Raw genomic sequence first — 20,480 nt, forward strand, 5'->3', positions numbered from 1 at the left:
CAGCACACAAATATGGTAGGAATATATGGCACATAGTAGATAGTATGAATTATTTTAGTGTTTGTTGAACTCATCTTGCATTGATCTTACAGTAAGTTTTCTTTACCCATAAAAACTGTATTGTCATAATGCCACTAGGTGGCAGTACTGTTTCAGTCACAGCCATTTAGTTGGTTCAAGAAAGATGCCTGTACAGTAATAGAAGTTATCTCACTCTAATGTTGTATGTCAATTATACCTCAGTAAAAAAAGCTCACATCTTTCCTTTGTTAAAAATATTCCTATTAAAATAGTTAAATTTATATGCTAAGTATGAAACAGAAAGCCTTAGGGGAAAGTTTTTAAATACATACATACCAAAATAGAATATCTCATTATTAGCTTATTCTAAGTCCTTTGTCTTATTCACAAACTTTGTCTTTATAAGCTACCTTCATTATCGTAATATGGAGGTTAAAACATTTCTAAAATGGGGGTAGAGCTTGGCACTCTGCCGTTTCAACTAGAGGATGAAGTTCTCCCATCATGGATGTCTGTCTAGGAGAAACCGTTAGTTTACCTCTTCCTACTCTGCCTTTTGTAAGGATTCCTGTAACCTTTATATGAAGAAAAGCAAGAGACTAATCAAAAGCTCGGTAATGATTTAGCACTGAAAAAACAGAAAATGCCAAAAAGCATTGGCGTTTTAGTGCCTTGTCAGAGCAAAACCTGAAGAAGTGATATTCTTTTTCTGATTAGTTTTTGAAGCCCTCATAGAGGACATGAGATTTTAGGAATTGTTTACTGAGGTGGGAGACTTTCTGGTAAAATCAGGGGGAGGTGGTAGATTTATATCTTAAACCAGGAAGGTGAATGTGCAGAAGTCAAGTGGCAAAGAAAGCTTGCAGCAAATGTCCGGTCATACTTCCCATGGCCTGGTGTAGGACCATCAGGCATCTCTATTCTACTCCCGTCCTCTGGGGCTTGTGGACCAGCAGCACCTTGGACCAAGACACAAGAGAATCAGTCCTCCTCTCTCTCCCATCACCAGCTATCTGATACCGAACCAAGAAACTTGTTCAAGAATTTCCTGTTTTTAAACATTCATACTTTAAAAATCCCTAGTACTCACTGAAGTAACTGATTTAACTTTGTTTTTAACGTAGGAAGCCTGATGTTACTTTGGATTTTACGCTTCCAAGAAAAACAAGTTTGTCATCTGACAGCAATAAAACATTTTGCATGGTCGGCCATTGTTTATCATCCCAAGAAGAATTTCTGCAGTTGGCTGGCAAATGGGACCTGGGAAATTTACTTCTCTTCAGTGGTATATTTTTCCCCTTCAAAGCATTTCCAAATTTTTCTTTCAGTTAACAAATATTAGACTAAGTTAATTATCCTGGATAAAGTATTAATCCCTGTTCCTTCACTTGTACTTAGTAAGTACTGTATTTCCTAGGTTCCAAGATGTACTTTTAAAATATTTTAAGATTTTTATAATCTAGGTGTTTCTTATAATTGATACATTCATTTAATGTAGAGGTGTACATCCTACCCCCATACCCTCCCCAAAAGAGAAGCTTATATTAAATCAACTTTATAATCCTGGAAAATGCACTGCTATGACAGGTACCCTTAGACTGGTTGTCTCTTTTATTTATAATTTTAGTATATTATATTAAAAAATACCACATTTTAAGGGAAAAAGAAATATGTGATTTTAAAAAATATATCACTAAACCTGGCACTTAATAGCATTCAGACAGTGTTTATTGAATAGATGGATGGACGAAGGAATAAAGATCCACATGTTATTTTTAAAAGGAGTTTACTGAGGTATAGTTTCCATTTACAAAAAAAAAAAAAAAGAGGCAAAACAAAACCTGCTTTTAGCCTAAAGAGCAACTAGAAATTTTATGACTTCATTATACCAAGAGCTTTCAGTTAACTTTATATATGTATCTATATTAATTCATCTTACATCCAGCAGATAATCTTGCTGTCAATTATTTGCTCATTACACCAATTTGGAAATTGAGGCTTTATCAATTTTGTAAGATACAGTGAACAACTGTAAGACTTAATCTAGCAAAAAAAACCTCTTGGTTTCTTGTTTTTTACGAAAAATTTTGGTTGGAGTATTTTAAGTAAATAACTTAATTTTTTTGCTATTCAGGAGCTAAGATTGGCTCACAGGAGGCATTTTATTTATATGCTTGTGGACCCAATCATACGTCAATAATGCCATGTAAATATGGCAAGCCTGTGAATGACTACTCCAAATATATTAATAAAGAAATTTTGCAGTGTGAACAAATCAGAGAACTTTTTATGACCAGCAAAGATGTCGACATTGGTCTTATAATTGTAAGTTTTCATTTTATAAGTTTTAACTTTATAGTAACTGTTATGTATGTTTATTGAATGTGTCATTAGCTGGGAATTAGAATTTTAGAGTTTTTCTTTTTTGTTTCTCAATATTTTCTTTACTTAGAAGTGTTTTTCTTTTTAATTGAAATGCTTTGACCACCTCAGAATTCGTTTTCAGGTTTCAAATTTTCATCTGCTTTTCCTTGGAACTATATTTCTATACTAAGTATCAGTTTAGTTTAGGTTATACCTATTAATCATTTGAGAAAAATATTTATGATATAATGAAAATATAACACGTGTTAGCCTTAAAAAATTGCTTATTACCTTTCTTTCCCATACTTATAAATAAATACTAACTTTTATTTATATTAATTTTAATTACACATATTCAGATTTTAGAATGTTTCTTTCTTTAATATCAATAACAACTAGGAATTTTGCTTTCAAATTTTTGCTAACTCTGCTTATATGAGACTCTTGATTGCATTTTATACATTATTCTAATATTTTGTTATACTAAATATAGATTAGGAGCTTGTGATGGATATTTTTCATTATAGCAGCTTGGAAACTGACCCTTCATGGTCTTAGAAGATCTGGTAAAAGCTGGTAGGCATAGCCACGAAACTGTGTTCCTCCTTCTCTTGCTTTCTTATGAGAGGTACAATTATAGGTCAGAGATACTTCTTACTTGGAGACTACTACTTTGGGATATATTTTGTTGTTATTGTTGTGTTAATGAGGTGTATATTTTACAATCAAAATATATTATATTTTAAAGCTGTAACATTTGACTAAAGTAAAGGAGAAGTTCTAATTCAGATATTTTGTAAAACATATGTAAGTCTTAAGTGGTGTTAAATATATATCTATGGTAAAATAAATATAGAGTAGATACCTGTGGACTTTAACTAAAGATCTGGTATTAGGCACACAATCATTTTCTCCCTAAGGAGTATTTTAAGATGGGGGTTGGGGGCGTTTTGGCTGTCCACTATTATTGAGTGGGGGCCAGGGATTTTAAATATTCTACAGTGCATGGGCAGTGTCATACACCTAAGAATTAATCCCACCCCAAATGTCCCACCGTTGACCAAACATGCTTTATTTAGTGAAATGATTCTCCAAGCAGAATCACCCAGAGGACTTGTTAAAACCTAGATTGCTGGGCCAGAGTTTCGGATGCAGCAGATCTGAAGTGTGGTCCAGGAGTCTGCATTTTTAACAAATCCCGGGTGGTGCTGATGCTCCTGGTTGGGGACCACACGTTGAGCATCTCTGCTTTAGGAAGACGAAGGCGCTCGTACAGCAAATGTCTGTTCAAAACATAACTCTAACTCTCTACTTCTTGGTTAGTCCATTTGTTTTTACAAAAATTTACATATTCTTAATCCTTTTATTTTGCCCAAAAAGAATATAGGTTGTAAGTCATAAAATTCAACAGAAATTATCACAGATAAAAATTACACAGGTTTTATGTGAAAAGTCTTTTTTTAGAAAGCAGATTTTTTAAGCCTGACTTCATTATTTTGGGGTTATGAGGTATGAGTGAGCAGTCAGGCAGAGATGGTGCCCTCCTGGCAAGGCATTGGTGTCAGGTGGGACTTGTTTCAGGTAACTGGGCATTTTATCAGGTTTCTAATGAAAACTACTACAGATATACAATTTTGTTTTACCCAGCATAATCATATACGGTAGACTGTGTAGTCAGTTTAGTTGGTATGCATATGTGCTAGGTGATGCCTGATGAAACTATACTTAAATCACCATGAGTTGAAAATGATCGAAGCCCAAGGTGACCCCGCCCGCCCTGGCTTCTGTGAGAAGATCTTGAATCTACCTGATTTCCCTAAGCTTGAGCTCCTGCAGCTGCCTCCATGGAGAGCGCCTCAGAGTATATTTTGCATTTAAAATTTACCATCATTTTAGAAGTAATTAATAGAATATTTGACAGACAGCCAGAATCTGATCAAAACTACCCTCTGCGTGGGAGAAGTATTGAAAGTTCCATTCAATTTCAGTTAGGTACGCTGATAGTCTGGAATTTTATTCTAGTAGAAAGAATGATCTAGTTTAGAGTCATGTTTGAATGAGTAGGCAGCCCATGAGCAAATTCAAGACCAAGATACATTTGAATACATTGACCCAGAGTCTCCAACTCATAGGGTTGTAAAGATTGGTTAATATTTATAAATGCATAGAACAGTGCCTGGCACGCAATGTGTGGTATGGGCTTGTTGTTATCGGTGATAATAGGTATAATTTCATGTTTATTCTCAAAAGATCAAAGCTGGAATCTTTCTCAGCCTTGATGTGGTTTACACATATTGATCACTGCTAAATGAAACTGATCTTTTCCTTTGTGGGGAGCTGTCTTGCTTCTCATGTCCATCTTTGTTTAGTGTAGTGTCTCTCTTTTTTAAAACAAAGAAAAAGATTTGTTGGTTGTCTTTTCACTTTGAAATATTCATTTGCTAGTTAATAACTTACTTTTTAAACTTTGTTTAGTTACTGAAGGACAATATTTGTGTTTCAGGAAAATCTTTCAGTTGTGTATACCACTTACTGCCCTGCTCAGTACACCATCTACGAGCCAGTTATTAGACTTAAAGGTCAAATGAAAACCCAACTCTCTCAAAGACCCTTCAGCTCAAAAGAAGTTCACAGCATCTTATTAGAACCTTATCATCTAAAGAATCTCCGGCCCACTGAATGTAAAACCCTTCAAGGCATTCTGCATGAGATTGGTGGAACTGGTATATTTGTCTTTCTCTTTGCTAGGGTAAGAATCACTGCTTATAATTTTATTTAAAGAGAAACTACCTCTTTATTATTGATACATTTTAGGATTTCTTTTCAAATACAAATAAAGCTCTATATCAGCTATATTAAACTTTTAAGATTAAAAAAGCACATATTGTTTAGAATGTCATCAAACTTTCTGCCACGGGTAATTTTTGATTAAAATTTCTTTTTAATTTATGAAGATTTTAGAAGTTTCCTATTATCCAGAAATGCAATTAGAACAATTAAGTGTTAAATGTACAAGATTTAAAATTGCCAATGAGAAAAAAGAAAAGCATACCATAGTAAAAATATAGAAGAAATGTATTCCTTAAAATAATGTTTGTGAAACTTGTTTTTTCCCTTGAAGCTTCCAGATGCATGGGGAAAAAAAAGGTCAAATAAGTACAAAAATAATTTGTTCGGGTTTGAAGTTTATTTAAAGCGAAGGAGAAATACAGAAATTTTGACTCATGCCATAGGTACTGTTTTAGAGAAACATGTTTAATTATCTGTTCTATTTAGTCATCTGAGGGCCAGCATGATATCTTTCCTGATGCAGGGTAGGCAGTCAATAGTATAATGTGACTGTTTCAGGGATTGGTAAAATCCAAAGGGTGGTACAAATGGTCTCTCTTCAGTACAAATCATTTCCACTTCCTTGTGGTCCATATCCTTGTTTAGTTAAAGCAGCCCTGATCTTTTTTCATCCTCAAAATTTTCTCCTTAAGTATAACTTCTGCAACATTATCATACTGTCTCCCTAACCGGCCTTCTTTCTTTTAACCTTTTGATTAATTTTGCAATAAGAGACATATCAGTGTTTGTTGTTATTGTTACTGTTCTTATAAATATTTGATTAGCATTTGACCCGCCATACTCTAAACTGTCTTTCCTCCTTTTCCTTTTTCAAACTTTTTTTTTTGCATCTAGTGCCTTGTGTTTTAAAATTAAAAGCTTTTCATTTAACTTATCAACATTTTGTGATCTACTTTTATAGCTTTGTATAATTTCAAAACGGTTTTTCTTCTTTCATCAAGTTATTGAATATAATTTTGTTATGTTTATTGTTACACAGTGACTAGATCCTAGAGAAAATGGTTAATTTTTTATCTTGCATACATATAGGATCTTGCCAATAAGACTTTTAAAGTATGTTTTTACACTTAAAACTTAGAAACTTTGTTCAGTATCCATCCTTTCCTACAAAAATAAAATTCTGTCTCCTTAAAATCCTTACACGTGGGACTTCCCTGGTGGCGCAGTGGTTAAGAACCCTCCTGCCAATGCAGGGGACACGGGTTCGATCCCTGGTCCGGGAAGATCTCACATGCCGCAGAGCAACTGAGCCCGTGCGCTGCAACTACTGAGCCCACGCGCCACAACTACTGAAGCCCACGCGCCTAGAGCCCATGCTCCACAACAAGAGAAGCCACCACAATGAGAAGCCCGTGTACCGCAACAAAGAGTAGCCCCTGCTCGCTGCAACTAGAGAAAGCCTGCGCGCAGCAATAAAGACCCAACGCAGCCAAAAATAAATTTTAAAAAAATTCCTTACACGTATAGCCTGCCTTTTGAGCCTAATGTCCACCATCCAACCAAATAGGCAATCTGCATCCTCCTAGATGTACCATGAACTTCCAGTCTTCGCCTCTCTCCTGACTGTGGCCCACCCCTGGCCACCCATTTATCCCTGCTTCCCAGGGTTTTGCTCTCTCTCCAGGCCACCTTCTCCATGTAGGCTTGCCTGTCCCAAGCAGAGTGGAGTCAGAAGTAGTTTCCATGCTCTCGTGCATTCACAGTGTGTCTCACTCTTCTTTGCCTTTTATCATCATAATAAGGTGTGTGTTTCTTCCATATAGTGGTTTCCAGAAAGCATTGGGGGAATCGAAGTACAAGTCACAATCCGTAGTTTCTATATGTACATCTTATCATTTGACCCCCACTGGAGGCAGGTAGCATGCCTATTACTTCTTCATCTCCCACAGCACAGAACACAGATCCTGTTTGTTGAGTGATTAATCATCAAAAATTTCAGGCATTTTGCTGACATTTCAGATCACTAATAAAATGCTACTGACTTCTAAGGTTATCAGTGTTATTTTAGTCAATTTATAGAATATTTAAGAGACAAATGAACATGGAATTTATGGGGGGTTTTTTGCACTGTGTATGCATTATTTCTTTTTAACATCATTATTGGAGTATAATTGCTTTACAATGTTGTGTTAGTCTCTGCTATATAACAAAGTGAATCAGCTATACATGTACATATACCCCCGTATCTCTTCCCTCTTGCATCTCCCTCCCACCCTCCCTATCCCACCCCTCTAGGTGGTCACAAAGCACCGAGCTGATCTCCCTGTGCTATGCGGCTGCTTCCCACTAGCTATCTATTTTACATTTGGTAGTGTATATATGTCCATGCCACTCTCTCACTTCGTCCCAGCTTACCCTTCCCCCTCCCTGTGTCCTCAAGTCCATTCTCTACGTCTGTGTCTTTATTCCTGTCCTGCCCCTAGGTTCTTCCGAACCATTTTTTTTTTTTTTTTTTTTTAGGTTCCATATATATGTGTTAGCATACGGTATTTGTTTTTCTCTTTCTGACTTACTTCACTCTGTAGGACAGACTCTGGGTCCATCCACCTCACTACAAATAACTCAAATTTTGTTTCTTTTTATGGCTGAGTAATACTCCACTGTATATATGTGCCACATCTTCTTTATCCATTCACCTGTCGATGGACACTTAGGTTGCTTCCATGTCCTGGCTATTGTAAATAGAGCTGCAGTGAACATTGTGGTACATGACTCTTTTTGAATTATGGTTCTCTCAGGGTATATGCCCAGTAGTGGGATTGCTGGGTCATATGGTACTTCTATTTTTAGTTTTTTAAGGAACCTCCATACTGTTCTCCATAGTGGCTGTATCAGTTTATCAATTTACATTCCCACTAACAGTGCAAGAGGGTTCCCTTTTCTCCACATCCTCTCCAGCATTTATTGTTTGTAAATTTTTTGATGATGGCCAGTCTGACTGGTGTGAGGGGAGAATTTATGTTTTTTAGTTTTGTTTCTTTACAATTCTTAAGTAATTACAAACAGTGTCAGCAATAAAAAAAATAAGCTTTCAAATGAAACTAATGGGTTGATATTACATAATGGAAGATAACCACACATGTTAAATTTTTAATCTCAACAAATTAGAAAAAATATATCTACTTTTTTTTAGGTTGTGGAACTCAGTATCTGTGAAGAAACTCAAGCATTAGCACTGAGAATTATACTCTCATTAATTAAATACAACCAACAGAGAATACATGAATTAGAAAATTGTAATGGACTTTCCATGATTCATCAGGTGTTGATCAAACAAAAATGCATTGTGGGCTTTCACATTTTGAAGGTAGGTTCTCATAAAACTTATTCTCAGAGTTTCATATGCAGTGATACCTCTTCATTAAAGTCTTCCAATAATAGAGTTTTGTGTTTCAGTTATTCCTGAAGAAAATGAAGGAAACTCAATAGTATATATTTAATCAAAGTAAGGCTCTTCTGGGTTTTTCATCATTTAAATAATTACATTTTAATTGCCTTTAAAACATTTTAGAAGAGAAAAAGAAAAAAATTAAGATTTTTAAATCTTGATTAGCCAGCGATGTCTCCTTGGCCGGCCCTTCATTCTGTAGACTAGTGAAAGTGAAACCCACAGAGAGACCGCTGTTTGCCTCAGCTCCCACAGTTATGGAAGAGAACCTAGTTCCCCAGACACCTAGTGCTGTGCCGTTCCCGTTAGGCAATGCTGCTACAGAGTTAGCATCTTAAAGCCTTATTAGCTTTTATTGTGATCCTGCTGTCACCATATATGTAAGTACCTTTCTAACTAAAAGCATTTGGTACCATTGTGAAAGTATTTCTCTCTGAGGGTACTAGTCCTAAGGCAAAAGACCATGCCTCTTCCCATGCCCCCAAACCCCAGCTCTTGAAACTGTCAAGATCCATACATTTGCGGCATGAATGCTTCTTGGAAAAAATTTAAAACCCAACAGATTCATTGAATTTAAAAAATAGGATGTGGTTTCTTTTACCCCGTATTTGAAACTGAATAGTCATTTATAAATATTTGAAATTTGGGGGTTTTCGCATTACTTGAATTGTTTTACAAAACAAGTTAAAGATACTTGGTGAAATGCTGAGTTATTCACTAGTTTTCCTTTGAATTTAATGTTATGACTGCTAAGATTGAAAGCTTAGTATTTCTGTTGAATTTTTGGATTAACTGATTGTTGATGCATCTTGTATTAATGTTATTTTTCCATAGACCCTTCTTGAAGGTTGCTGTGGTGAAGATATTATTCATATCAGTGAGAATGGAGAATTTAAGTTGGATGCCGAGTCTAATGCTATAATCCAGGATGTTAAACTGCTAGAGGAGCTATTGCTAGACTGGAGGATATGGAATAAAGCAGAGGCATGTACTATTTTTGTGGTAAAAAAACACTTGTGAATTTACCCTCAACAATTTTTACATGTACAGTACAGTATTAACTGTATACACTTTGTTGTATGGCACTTCTCTAGAACTTTTTCATCTTGTTTGACTGAAACTCTACCCATTGGACAGCAACTCCCCATTTCCCCTGCCCCCAGTCCCTGGCAACCACCATTCTACATTCTGTTTCTATGAGTCTGATTACATTAGATACTTAATACAAGTGGAATCATTCAGTGTTTGTCTTTTTGTCATTGGCTTATTTGACTTTGCATTATGTCCTCAAGGTTCATCTGTGTTGTAGCATATGACAAGATTTTTTTCTTTTTTAAGACGGAATAGTATCCCATTGTATGTGTATCCCACATTTTCTTTATCTGTTCATCTGTCACGCACACTTAGCTTGCTTCCACATGTTGGCCATTGTGAATTATGTTGCAGTGAACATGGATGTGCAGAGGTCTCTCTGAGATCCTGTTTTCAATTATGTTAGATATGTATGCAGATAAGATTGCTGAATCATATAGTAGTTCTATTTTTAACTTTTTGAGGAACCTCCATACTATTTTCCATAAGAGAAGCACCATTTTACAATCCTACCAACAATGTGCAAGTGATCCAAATTTTTTACATTCTCACCAAACAATTGTTATTTTTTGATAGTGCCTATTCTATAGGGTATGAGGTAATAGTTTGTTGTGGTTTTGATTTGCATTTATTTCCCTGATGATTAGTGATGATGAGCATCTTTTCATATACTTATTGGCCCTTTGCATATCTTCTTTGAAGAGATGTCCATTCAAGTCCTTTGACCATTTTTTAACTGGGTTATTTGATTTTTTGTTAATGAGTAATAGGAGTTCTTTATATAGTCTGCATATTAATCCTTATCTCATTTATGGTTTGCAAGTATTTTCTCCCGTTCTGTAGGTTGCCTTTTCACTCTGTTGATTGTTTCCTTTGGTGCACAAAAAAGGCATTTACTTTTAAATATTCATCCAGTCATTCTTTTGGAGAACAGAACAAATTTACCGCTTCAACGTAATGTTAATTGTAGATGGAAATCTGGAGATTAATTTCTGTGCAAGGTTTTAGACAGCCATGGATAATGCTGATCTGGAGGGTCAGGATCAGGGCTTGGGCTGCTGGTAGTAGCTAGAGCAGTACTCGGCGGGAGAACATTTGAATCAGTTGGAGACTTGCATTTACCATAAACTCTGAAAGGGGTCCTGCTAAGAGTGTGGAGAGTCGAGTCAAGGAGAGGGAAATAGACACACTTCTGAGTAAGGGAGCAACGTTACCCAGAAGTCATAGAGCTGTATCAGTATACAGGGCAAGGCTATGAAATCTTGGCTTCATGATAGGCATAAGCTAAGGAACATGCTTTGAACTTAGGTCTAGGCAAAGCATCTCAACAGCTGGATGGATCAGGTAGTCTTCACAAGGACCCAGCCAGGGAATGAATATAGGGCTGTTTCCTTTCTGCCCTAGTTATAAGCATAGTCTTCATGGTGTGGCGCATAGAGCCTCCTTAGTTCTAGTGTAGACTGTAGATTGTCCAGAGTTATTTAGCATATAGCAACAGGTTCATCAAACGTAATTAAAGACCAATTCAAAGTGTGTACCTTTAGAATTTTTAGAAATTTGGTTACTTCCAAATTTGGCAACAGCCCCCCCAGATTTACTCACTATCAATAATGAGTTAGGAAGCTGAAGGAAACATTTCTAATCTGTCATTAACAAAAACAAATTTTGACCAAACATGCTAGAGGAAAGACAGAATTATATTTCTGTTCTTCCTATATAAAATTATATTACAAAATTATCGTTATATGAAGAATCAGTCAAAGAATATGCTCCTGCAGAACACAGGGGGAAAGTATTACAGAGCTGTGTCAGGCAGCTAACTATTGCTTTTTCTGGGTTTTATGGTATTGTCAGTTTTTAAAACTTTCTATTTTGTTGTGATTTCTCATTCTGAATAAATACTTCCAGAATTTAAAAAATCCATATATATATATTTTTATATATATATATATATATATATATATATATATACACACACACACACACACATATATATATATGTATAAAAATACACTTAATGTTTCAGGGAGAGAAAGCAAATAAACATAGTGATAGTAAATACAAACAAGTTGGATCAAAGGCAGTATAAATATAAACATGTAATAAAGAAATAGCTCAATTGTAGATTGGAAGATCAAATCTTAACTAAAAATTGGACAGCTATTTTAGTGTTTCAAAAGAGGATGCTAATTTGAGCATTAAAAAACAGTGTGATTAAAAAATAAAACATTTTTTGTTGAATTCAAAAGTGATATACACAAATACTTCTATGGGTTTGAAATAAGATTTTCTTTCCTAATTATTTTTTTAGCTGAGTTGTTTTGTTTTTGTTGCTGGTTGTCTGTTTGCTTTGGCACTGCTCTATTTGAGTACTATTTTTCAGGCCTGAATCAAGTTTTCATACTTGGCCTGCCTCGTCTTCCAGTTTTCATGTCTTTTTCTCTCAGGGCACCTTGGCCCTGTCTTATAAAGAGAGAGGCCTCGTTAGAATAGTATGATTAAGTCTGTCAATTCCTTGGCCTTTTCATTATTCATTTCCATCGATAATGGCAAGAAAAACAGCAAGACCTGCAACCCAAGGCAGTTAATTTTGCTTTTTGTTAATGACTTTGTTGAAAGGTTATTTGGGCTAATAAAATGAGGTGAAGATTATCTTTCAGTAGTTATCTATGTAAGATTCCTTTTTCTCTATTACTGTGGATAATTTAAGATGGATGCAGTATGGGAGAAGCATTTTAAAGCACCTCAAAAGGATGCTAACTGCTGTTTGAAACCGCACACTTAGTAATTGTGCAGAGAATTCTATTATTTGGACTTAAAAGTAAATTAATCCAAAATGCAGAATTTCTACATTGTCTAACTTTTTTTTCAATTTAGTACATCTTGTTCTAAAATTATTTGATTAAATGCTGCATACAGAAATTAGCATTGAAATCTGTACATTTTTAATAATACTCTTTGAAAATAAATTATTTGTAAATAGTTAATATTGATAATGTGTTTCATGTGTTTCTTTTTCTTTTTATAAATTTATTTATTTTTGGCTGTGTTGGGTCTTCGTTGCTGCACGCAGACTTTCTCTAGTTGCGGTGAGCGGGGGCTACTCTTCCTTGCGGTGTGCGTCCTTCTCATTGCGGTGGCTTCTCTTGTTGTGGAGCATGGGCTCTTGGCGCACAGGCTTCAGTAGTTGTGGCACACGGGCTCAGTAGTTGTGGCTCATGGGCTCTAGAGTACAGGCTCAGTCGTTGTGGTGCACGGGCTTAGTTGCTCCACGGCATGTGGGATCTTCCCAGACCAGGGATTGAATCGGTGTCCCCTGAATTGGCAGGCGAATTCTCAACCACTGCGCCACCAGGGAAGCCCCCTCATGTGTTTCTTTATAATAAATAAATCCCCCAAGATAATTCATCTTTTGAAAATACTGTATATCATTTAATGCCACGGAAAGGTTAATATAGTAAAGCACCTAATGCAATATTGCATTCAGTATAAGTATTTAGAAATGACCTATTGTTAAAAAAAATAATAGTCTGGGAATAAATTTTAAGATTTACTTTTTCAGACAAATTTAATCTTTGACCCTGAGTATATACACAGTGTTAAACTGATGTATTGCATGTCTTCTAAAAAGCATGCAGCATGTTTTTAAGTAACTCTGTGCTAATTGGTATGTGTTTCTTTTCTCAGCAAGGTGTTTGGGCAACTCTGCTGGCAGCCCTAGAAGTCCTCCTCAGAGCAGATCACCAGCAGCAGATGTTTAATATTAAGCAGTTACTGAAAGCTCGAGTGGTGCATCACTTTCTACTGACTTGCCAGGTTTTGCAGGTACTTTTCATGTAACTTTACTTCTGGAGATATTTTCTGCGATGATTTCTGTTTAATAACTCAACGCTATGGACTCAGATTTTTGAGGGACTTTCAGCGAGGTTATTTTCTGTCTGCCCTGCTCTCCAGGATCCCTTCTTTCAGCTGATAGTATCGGAGTTTTTTAACCCCTGCCTCTTGTAACTTGACCTTTCCTAACTCAGTTACAGAAGAAAAACTTATAAATTCTGGAGATATTTCCTTATGTTGGGGTAAAATAATAATTTTGTAGTCTCTTGGACATCAACAGTAGTGATATTTTAACTTGTTCCATATTCCTTCAATAACAAGTACCAGTATGTGTTGTTTTAATAAGTGCGTATTTGTTGACGATCTGTTATATGTACTAGAATTAGTATACTGAAAATATATCAAAAATATTATATCAGGGCTTCCCTGGTGGCGCAGTGGTTGAGAGCCCGCCTGCCAATGCAGGGGATGTGGGTTCGAGCCCTGGTCCGGGAAGATCCCACACGCTGCGGAGCAGCTGGGCCCCTGCGCCACAGCTGCTGAGCCTGTGCTCTGGAGCCCGTGAGCCGCAACTGCCGAGCCCGCGTGCCACAGTTACTGAAGCCCGCGTGCCTAGAGCCCGTGCTCCGCAACAAGAGAGGCCACTGCAGTGAGAGGCCCGTGCACCGCAACGAAGAGTGGCCCCTGCTCATCGTAACTGGAGAAGGCCCGCGAGCAGCAACGAAGACCCAATGCAGCCAAAAATAAATAAATAAAATAAATAAATTTGTTAAAAAAAAATTATATCAAAAAGTGGCACTAACTTCACCAGTCACGTTGTAGGGCCTGTGCTGCGGCCTGGCTTCTAGTTCAGTTACTTTCTCTGCCTTCACAGGTGTCTGGTTTTAGCTTGGTTGGTGTATTGAACTATTTTTCAAGTTAGTTTGATTTTTCAGGGTCTGAGGCATATATTAGAACTCTATCAAGTCAGATAAGGACAGATGTTCCATGGGATCAGTAATTGTTTCTTTGTTTTAAATGCCTTTGTTTCAGTTGCACTACTGGCTTCTTATTGTACTTGGGATAAAATCCAAAATCTGTGACAACTTCTGTAAGAAGGCTTGTAGGATCTAGCCACCGCTCCAGCAGCATCTTATACCACTGCAGGCCCACCCCACCCCCAGCCTTGTTTCCTTTCCTTAAGCAAGTGAGCCTCTTTCCCACCACAGGGTATGTGATGTTCTTTCCGACTGAAAAGTTATCCATCCCATTCTTTTCATCTGCCCAACTCCTGCTTATCCTTTGTGCCTCAACTTAAAATCACCTTCCTGAGAGAAGCCTTCCCTGCCCTTTCTGTCTAAATTAACCCTTTCTCCTTCCTGCACTTACTCTCACTCTGCCCATATACGATTTGTTAGTTTTATGTCATTTAGGACATTATGGTTTATTTCTCTCTGCAAACTTCCTGAGGGCAGGGATAAGGTTGTTACAGTTTGTTGATCACACTGTAATCCCAGTACCTGAAACACATAAGCGCACAATAAATAATTTTTGAATGAATGAATTGTGAAAAAAACAAAACAAAAACATTTAATGCCTTTCTTGGCCCCTGTGGTAAATGAGACTGTTGTCTTCAGGAATACAATACAGTGATCTCTCAGACCCCTTGCTTACTGAATGTTTTATGTATCATCTATGGGTCAGTTTTCCTCTAACTCACTTTCTTTGTCTATCCATTTTGAAACTCATTGGCCAGTTTTAAGTGAGTCCATATGACAGTGTGAAGTTCTTATTCAGTCTTTCCATGTCAGAAAAGTGACACTTATCAACTTGGAAATTTCAATAAGTATTCTGACTTCCATTTTATTTATAAAAATGCTAGAAAAATTCAGGTACCAATTTCTTTTAATTAAAGTATATTTCTTCACCCTTCTTTATTCAGAGAGCCTGTTTGTCAAGTTAACAGTTATTTATTAACGATAGCTTTATGTTAGGTATTGTGAGAAGTATATAAAGAATGGAACTTAGTCTTTGCCTTTAAGGTATTTGAGTGTAGTTAAGGAAGATTAATAAATTGGCAGTATATTGGTTGTGAGGTAGTCTCATTAGTCCATGAGTACAGTGTAAAGAACCTGTAGGAGATTTAAAATGGAAGTGTAAAAGTAAGGAGCAGCCAAAGCAGTCTTGAGGGAAAAAAAACGGAGCTGGAGGAATTAGACTCCCTGACTTCAAACTATACTACGAAGCTACAGTAATCAAGACAATATAGTACCGGAACAAAAACAGAAATATAGATCAATGGAACAGGATAGAAAGCCCAGAGATAAACCCACGCACCTTGGTCAACTAATCTACAACAAAGGAGGCAAGGATATACAATGGAGAAAAGACAGCCTCTTCAATAAGTGGTGCTGGGAAAACTGGACAGCTACATGTAAAAGAATGAAATTAGAACACTTCCTAACACCATACACAAAAATAAACTTAATATGGAGTAAAGACCTAAGTGTAAGACCGGACACTATAAAACTCTTAGAGGAAAACATAGGAAGAACGCTCTTTGACAGAAATCACAGCAAGATCTTTTTTGACCCACCTCCTAGAGTAATGGAAATAAAAGCAAAAATAAACAAATGGGACCTAATGAAACTTAAAAGCTTTTGCACAGCAAAGGAAACTATAAGCAAGATGAAAAGACAACCCTCAGAATGGGAGAAAATATTTGCAAACGAATCAACGGACAAAAGATTAATCTCCAAAATATATAAAACAGCTCATGCAGCTCAATATTAAAAAAACCAACAACCCAATCCAAAAATGGGCAGAAGACCTAAATAGACAGTTCTCCAAAGAAGACATACAGATGGCCAAGAGGCACATGAAAAGCTGCTCAACATCACTAATTATTAGAGAAATGCAAATCAAAACTACAATGAGGTATCACCTCACACCAGTCAGAATGGGCATCATCAGAAAATCTGCAAACAACAAATGCTGAAGAGGGTGTGGAGAAAAGGGAACGCTATTGCACTGTTGGTGGGAGTGTAAATTGATACAGCCACTATGGAGAACAGTATGGAGTTTCCTTAAAAAACAAAAATAGAACTACCATATGACCCAGCAATCCCACTACAGGGCACATACCCAGAGAAAACCATAATTTAAAAAGACACATGCACCCCAGTGTTCATTGCAACACTATTTACAATAGCCAGGTCATGGAAGCAACCTAAATGCCTATTGACAGGTGAATGGATGAAGAAGATGTGGCACATATGTACAATGGAATATTACTCAGCCATAAAAAGGAACGAAATTGGGTCATTTGTAGAGACGTGGATGGACCTAGAGACTGTCATACGGAGTGAAGTAAGTCAGAAAGAGAAAAACAAATATCGTATATTAACGCATATGTGGAATCTAGAAAAATGGTGCAGATGAACTGGTTTGCAAGGCAGAAATAGAGACACAGATGTAGAGAACAAACGTATGGACACCAAGTGGGGGAAGTGCGGGGGGGTGGGATGAATTGGGAGATTGGGATTGACATATGTACACTAATATGTATAAAATAGAGAACTAATAAGAACCTGCTGTATTAAAAATACAATTCAACAAACAAAAGTAAGGAGCAAATAATGGAGGAGATGTAACGGCAATTAATAGGGCTTGATTCTGTTTAAATAGAAGCTGCAAAAGAAGTCAAATATATAATGTAAAATTTCAAGCTGGGAGACCAGAAGAATGATTGTATCATCAAAGAAAGCAGGATTGAACATGAATTGAGCAAGACTTGAGCATTCTGCATGTGAGATTACGGTGGGATGCTCAGCGACACTGACCGCCAGGCCCTTGGATGTGCAAGATTGGAGCTGGGGAGAGAGTAGAACTTGTTTGCATTGATGTGTTCGTGAAGCCATGGGGGTAGAGAAGCACTACAAGATACACAAATGTAGTGAAAGGATCATAGGGAGTTGAGGTTTGCATCTCAGAAAATATCCATTTTCAGGGCATGAAACAGGAAAAAGGAGCTGTTGAGAGTGATATAGAAAGAATAGTCCAAAAAAAAAAAAAAAAAAAGAGTAGTTGAAAAGGTAAAGAAGTACCAGGAAGCCCAGCAAAGTGAAAGCCAAGGGTGGGCAGAGGGAAGAGAACCTGCCCAGACACAGGTGGTCTCTAGAGCCAAATAAGGTAGAAAGTTCCAAGAAAATGTGGACAGACAAAAGGCCATCAACTTGGAAATTCTTAATGGCTTATAAGATTTCAGCGGAGTGAAGACGGCAAGAACCAGATTTCTGGGGACTTTAGGCAGCATGTGTGGTGGATCATTGGAAGCAGTGAGAATTTAAAAGTGTTTTTATTAAAAAGTCCAGCAGCAAAAGAAAAGAGAAACAGAATGTTAACAAAAGCTTCCCAACAGGTCAAGTTAAGGGATTTTTTTTTTTTTTTTTAATGAGATAGGTTACCAGTGACTATTTGTAAGGAGTCAGTGGAGAGGGCAAGATTGAAGAAACATAAGCTGGGATGAACTTAGGAATGAATAATTGAGGTTGGGAAGTCACAAGGGGTGTGATTTAGAAAAAAGACAAATGGCTGTGGGAGAAATAACGCTGAATTGCACGTTAGGACACCTGTATTCTTGGCTTGGCTTGGCCACTTGGCCATTGTGAGATCTTGACAAAGGGGTTTTGTGCTTACTTTTGTAGACTCGGTGTTCTCTTCTTAAATCTGAGGTAGTAAGACTAAACTGTGTCAAAGTTAACATCTAGATTTTACGTTTTCTGATTGACCAGTACACAAGAGCAGATGAAGAAGAGTGGATGTAGAGATATATTGTATATTTGGACAGACAGGAAACATGAGGAGGTTTACCTCTGGTAGCCTTGATCTAGAGGCCAGCTGCTGCCTATTGGGGAGGTTGGGGTTGGAGAATATAAATAGTTTATTTATATCCGTCTTTATTTTTGGTAATTACTTGGCATTCTGCCAATTCTCATTATTCCAGGCAGTAGTAGATGATGCAGTAGAAAGAGATCAGATGTCTGAGTTTGAGTTAATGGCTGCACTACTCTGACATGTTTTCTATGTGGTTTAAGTTAGTCATATAACCACTTTGGGCCTCCGTATTCTAGAAATGATGGATAAAACCTCTCAGAGCTGTTGTGAGAAATAACTTTGTAGACTGGAACATAGTGTATTCATGTAATCAGTTTTGCCTGTCAAAAAATTTCCCTTCTGAACCCATAGTAGTAGTAGCAGAAGTAGTAGTAGTAGTAGTGATAAGAGTACTAATAGTAGCTAACATTTATATGGGGGCATTGGTTTTAATGAATTTTAATAGCAGGGTTGCTTGAATTGAGAAATAGCAACTCAATTGTATGGTAAATATGGTCAGTCTGGAGTAGTAAACCAACACAGTTCTATCTTAAACAGAATTATCTTGCTTCAGTGAGAAATGTTAGTTAAGTTGACAGTTCTCTTTAAATCTAAAGAGAGTGTTTATTTTTTTCAGGAACACAAAGAGGGGCAGCTTACATCCATGCCCCGAGAGGTTTGTAGATCATTTGTGAAAATTATAGCAGAAGTCCTTGGGTCTCCTCCAGATCTGGAATTATTGGCAGCCGTCTTCAGTTTCCTTTTAGCAGCTCACCCTCCTACCAATACTTACGTTTGCCATAACCCTGCAGGCTTCTACTTTTCTTTGCACATAGGTAGGTATGATCATTTTTGTTAGGTCTTGGCTGTTTCCACTTTTGTTTCTTCCTTCCCGCTTGATTCGTGTTTGTTTGATATATATCGAACGGCCTCTGTGCTAGAAACTAATTACACACTGGGATTGGGACAGGGCAGAGGGCCATAAAATGAACCAGACATAGTCTCTGCCTTCAGAGGGCTTAAATACCAAGAGGCAAGGGGAGATATATATGCTGAAATAATTATAATAAGAAACAATATCTGGTAAGTACGTAAGAGATGCAAAAGAAGAACTAATTAGATTTCAGAGGAGTTAGGGTTTCATCAAACAGGTATGGAGAGAGATTTAATAGATTAATATCTGCCATGGGCATTGCAGAATTTAAGTAAAATTTAATAGGTAGATTGGAGAATTAGCATTCCAGGTGAAGAGAATGACTTAAAGGGAGGAAAAATAGAGAAAATAAAGAGTAATGAATTTTACCTAATATAGGGGATTTATAAAGGAGTAGTGAGAAATAATACCATAAATATAGTTTGGGACCATCATTTATTCCACCCCACCCAAGCTCATGTTAAACGAGTCCTTGAATGTAAGGTCAGAGAATTTGAACTTGTATTCTAGTTGGGGGTAATTGAAGGATTTTGTTTTGTTGTGTTTGTTTTGAGCCAAGGAATACAATGTAAGTAAATTATTACAGTAAAATTCAGTATAGAGAAACCACCTGCATAGAAGTGAGTTGAAGCTCTGGGAACAGATGAGACCACTGAAGAAAAGTGTGGAGAGAGAGAGAAGGAAAAAGGAAGCTAAGGATGGAACTGTTGGTGATAATACTATTCAGAGGGTGGAACAAGAAAGAGTAATCTCAGTGTAAAAGAAAGATGGAAGAATCAGAGTTTTAAAAGAACTAGGAAAAGGTGATGTGGTAAGAAAGCAAGCAAGAGTATACCTGTGAGAAAGCTAGATAGTAAATTTAGAGAGGGAAGCTGGTTGTGCAACAGCCATTTTAAGCAATATAATAAGTGAATAAAATGATTCCGCCACGGTAAAAATCCAAGTGAAATTATACAGCATGACTTTGTGTTAGGTTCAGCTAACATTTAGTGAATAAAGCAATGCCAAGATTCTGGTAGCACAGGGTTGTTGCAACAATGGGTAAAATGTGGTCGCCTCCCTTAAGGAGTTTGCAGTCTAGTAGAGGGGAGAGAGCCATAAACAGGTAAGTATACCATGTGGAAAGCACAGCGATGTCAATAT

The 20,480-nt window shown here is 36.9% G+C and overlaps 1 protein-coding gene across 4 annotated transcripts in view; it reads left to right on the forward strand.

Moving 5' to 3' along the window:
* LYST (lysosomal trafficking regulator) overlaps window positions 1–20,480 on the forward strand; it is a 181,209-nt gene that overhangs the window by 67,925 nt on the left and 92,804 nt on the right. For all 4 annotated transcript variants that reach the window (XM_082423109.1, XM_082423108.1, XM_082423110.1 and 1 more), the window contains 7 exons: window positions 1,146–1,306; window positions 2,156–2,346; window positions 4,889–5,134; window positions 8,369–8,542; window positions 9,458–9,611; window positions 13,407–13,540; window positions 19,041–19,239. In XM_082423109.1, coding sequence (XP_082279235.1) covers window positions 1,146–1,306; window positions 2,156–2,346; window positions 4,889–5,134; window positions 8,369–8,542; window positions 9,458–9,611; window positions 13,407–13,540; window positions 19,041–19,239 — 1,259 coding nt within the window. The remainder of the gene's footprint in view (window positions 1–1,145; window positions 1,307–2,155; window positions 2,347–4,888; window positions 5,135–8,368; window positions 8,543–9,457; window positions 9,612–13,406; window positions 13,541–19,040; window positions 19,240–20,480) is intronic.

Source organism: Balaenoptera physalus, assembly GCF_965194825.1.
Source record: "Balaenoptera physalus genome assembly, chromosome: 14".
Lineage (NCBI taxonomy): Eukaryota > Metazoa > Chordata > Mammalia > Artiodactyla > Balaenopteridae > Balaenoptera > Balaenoptera physalus.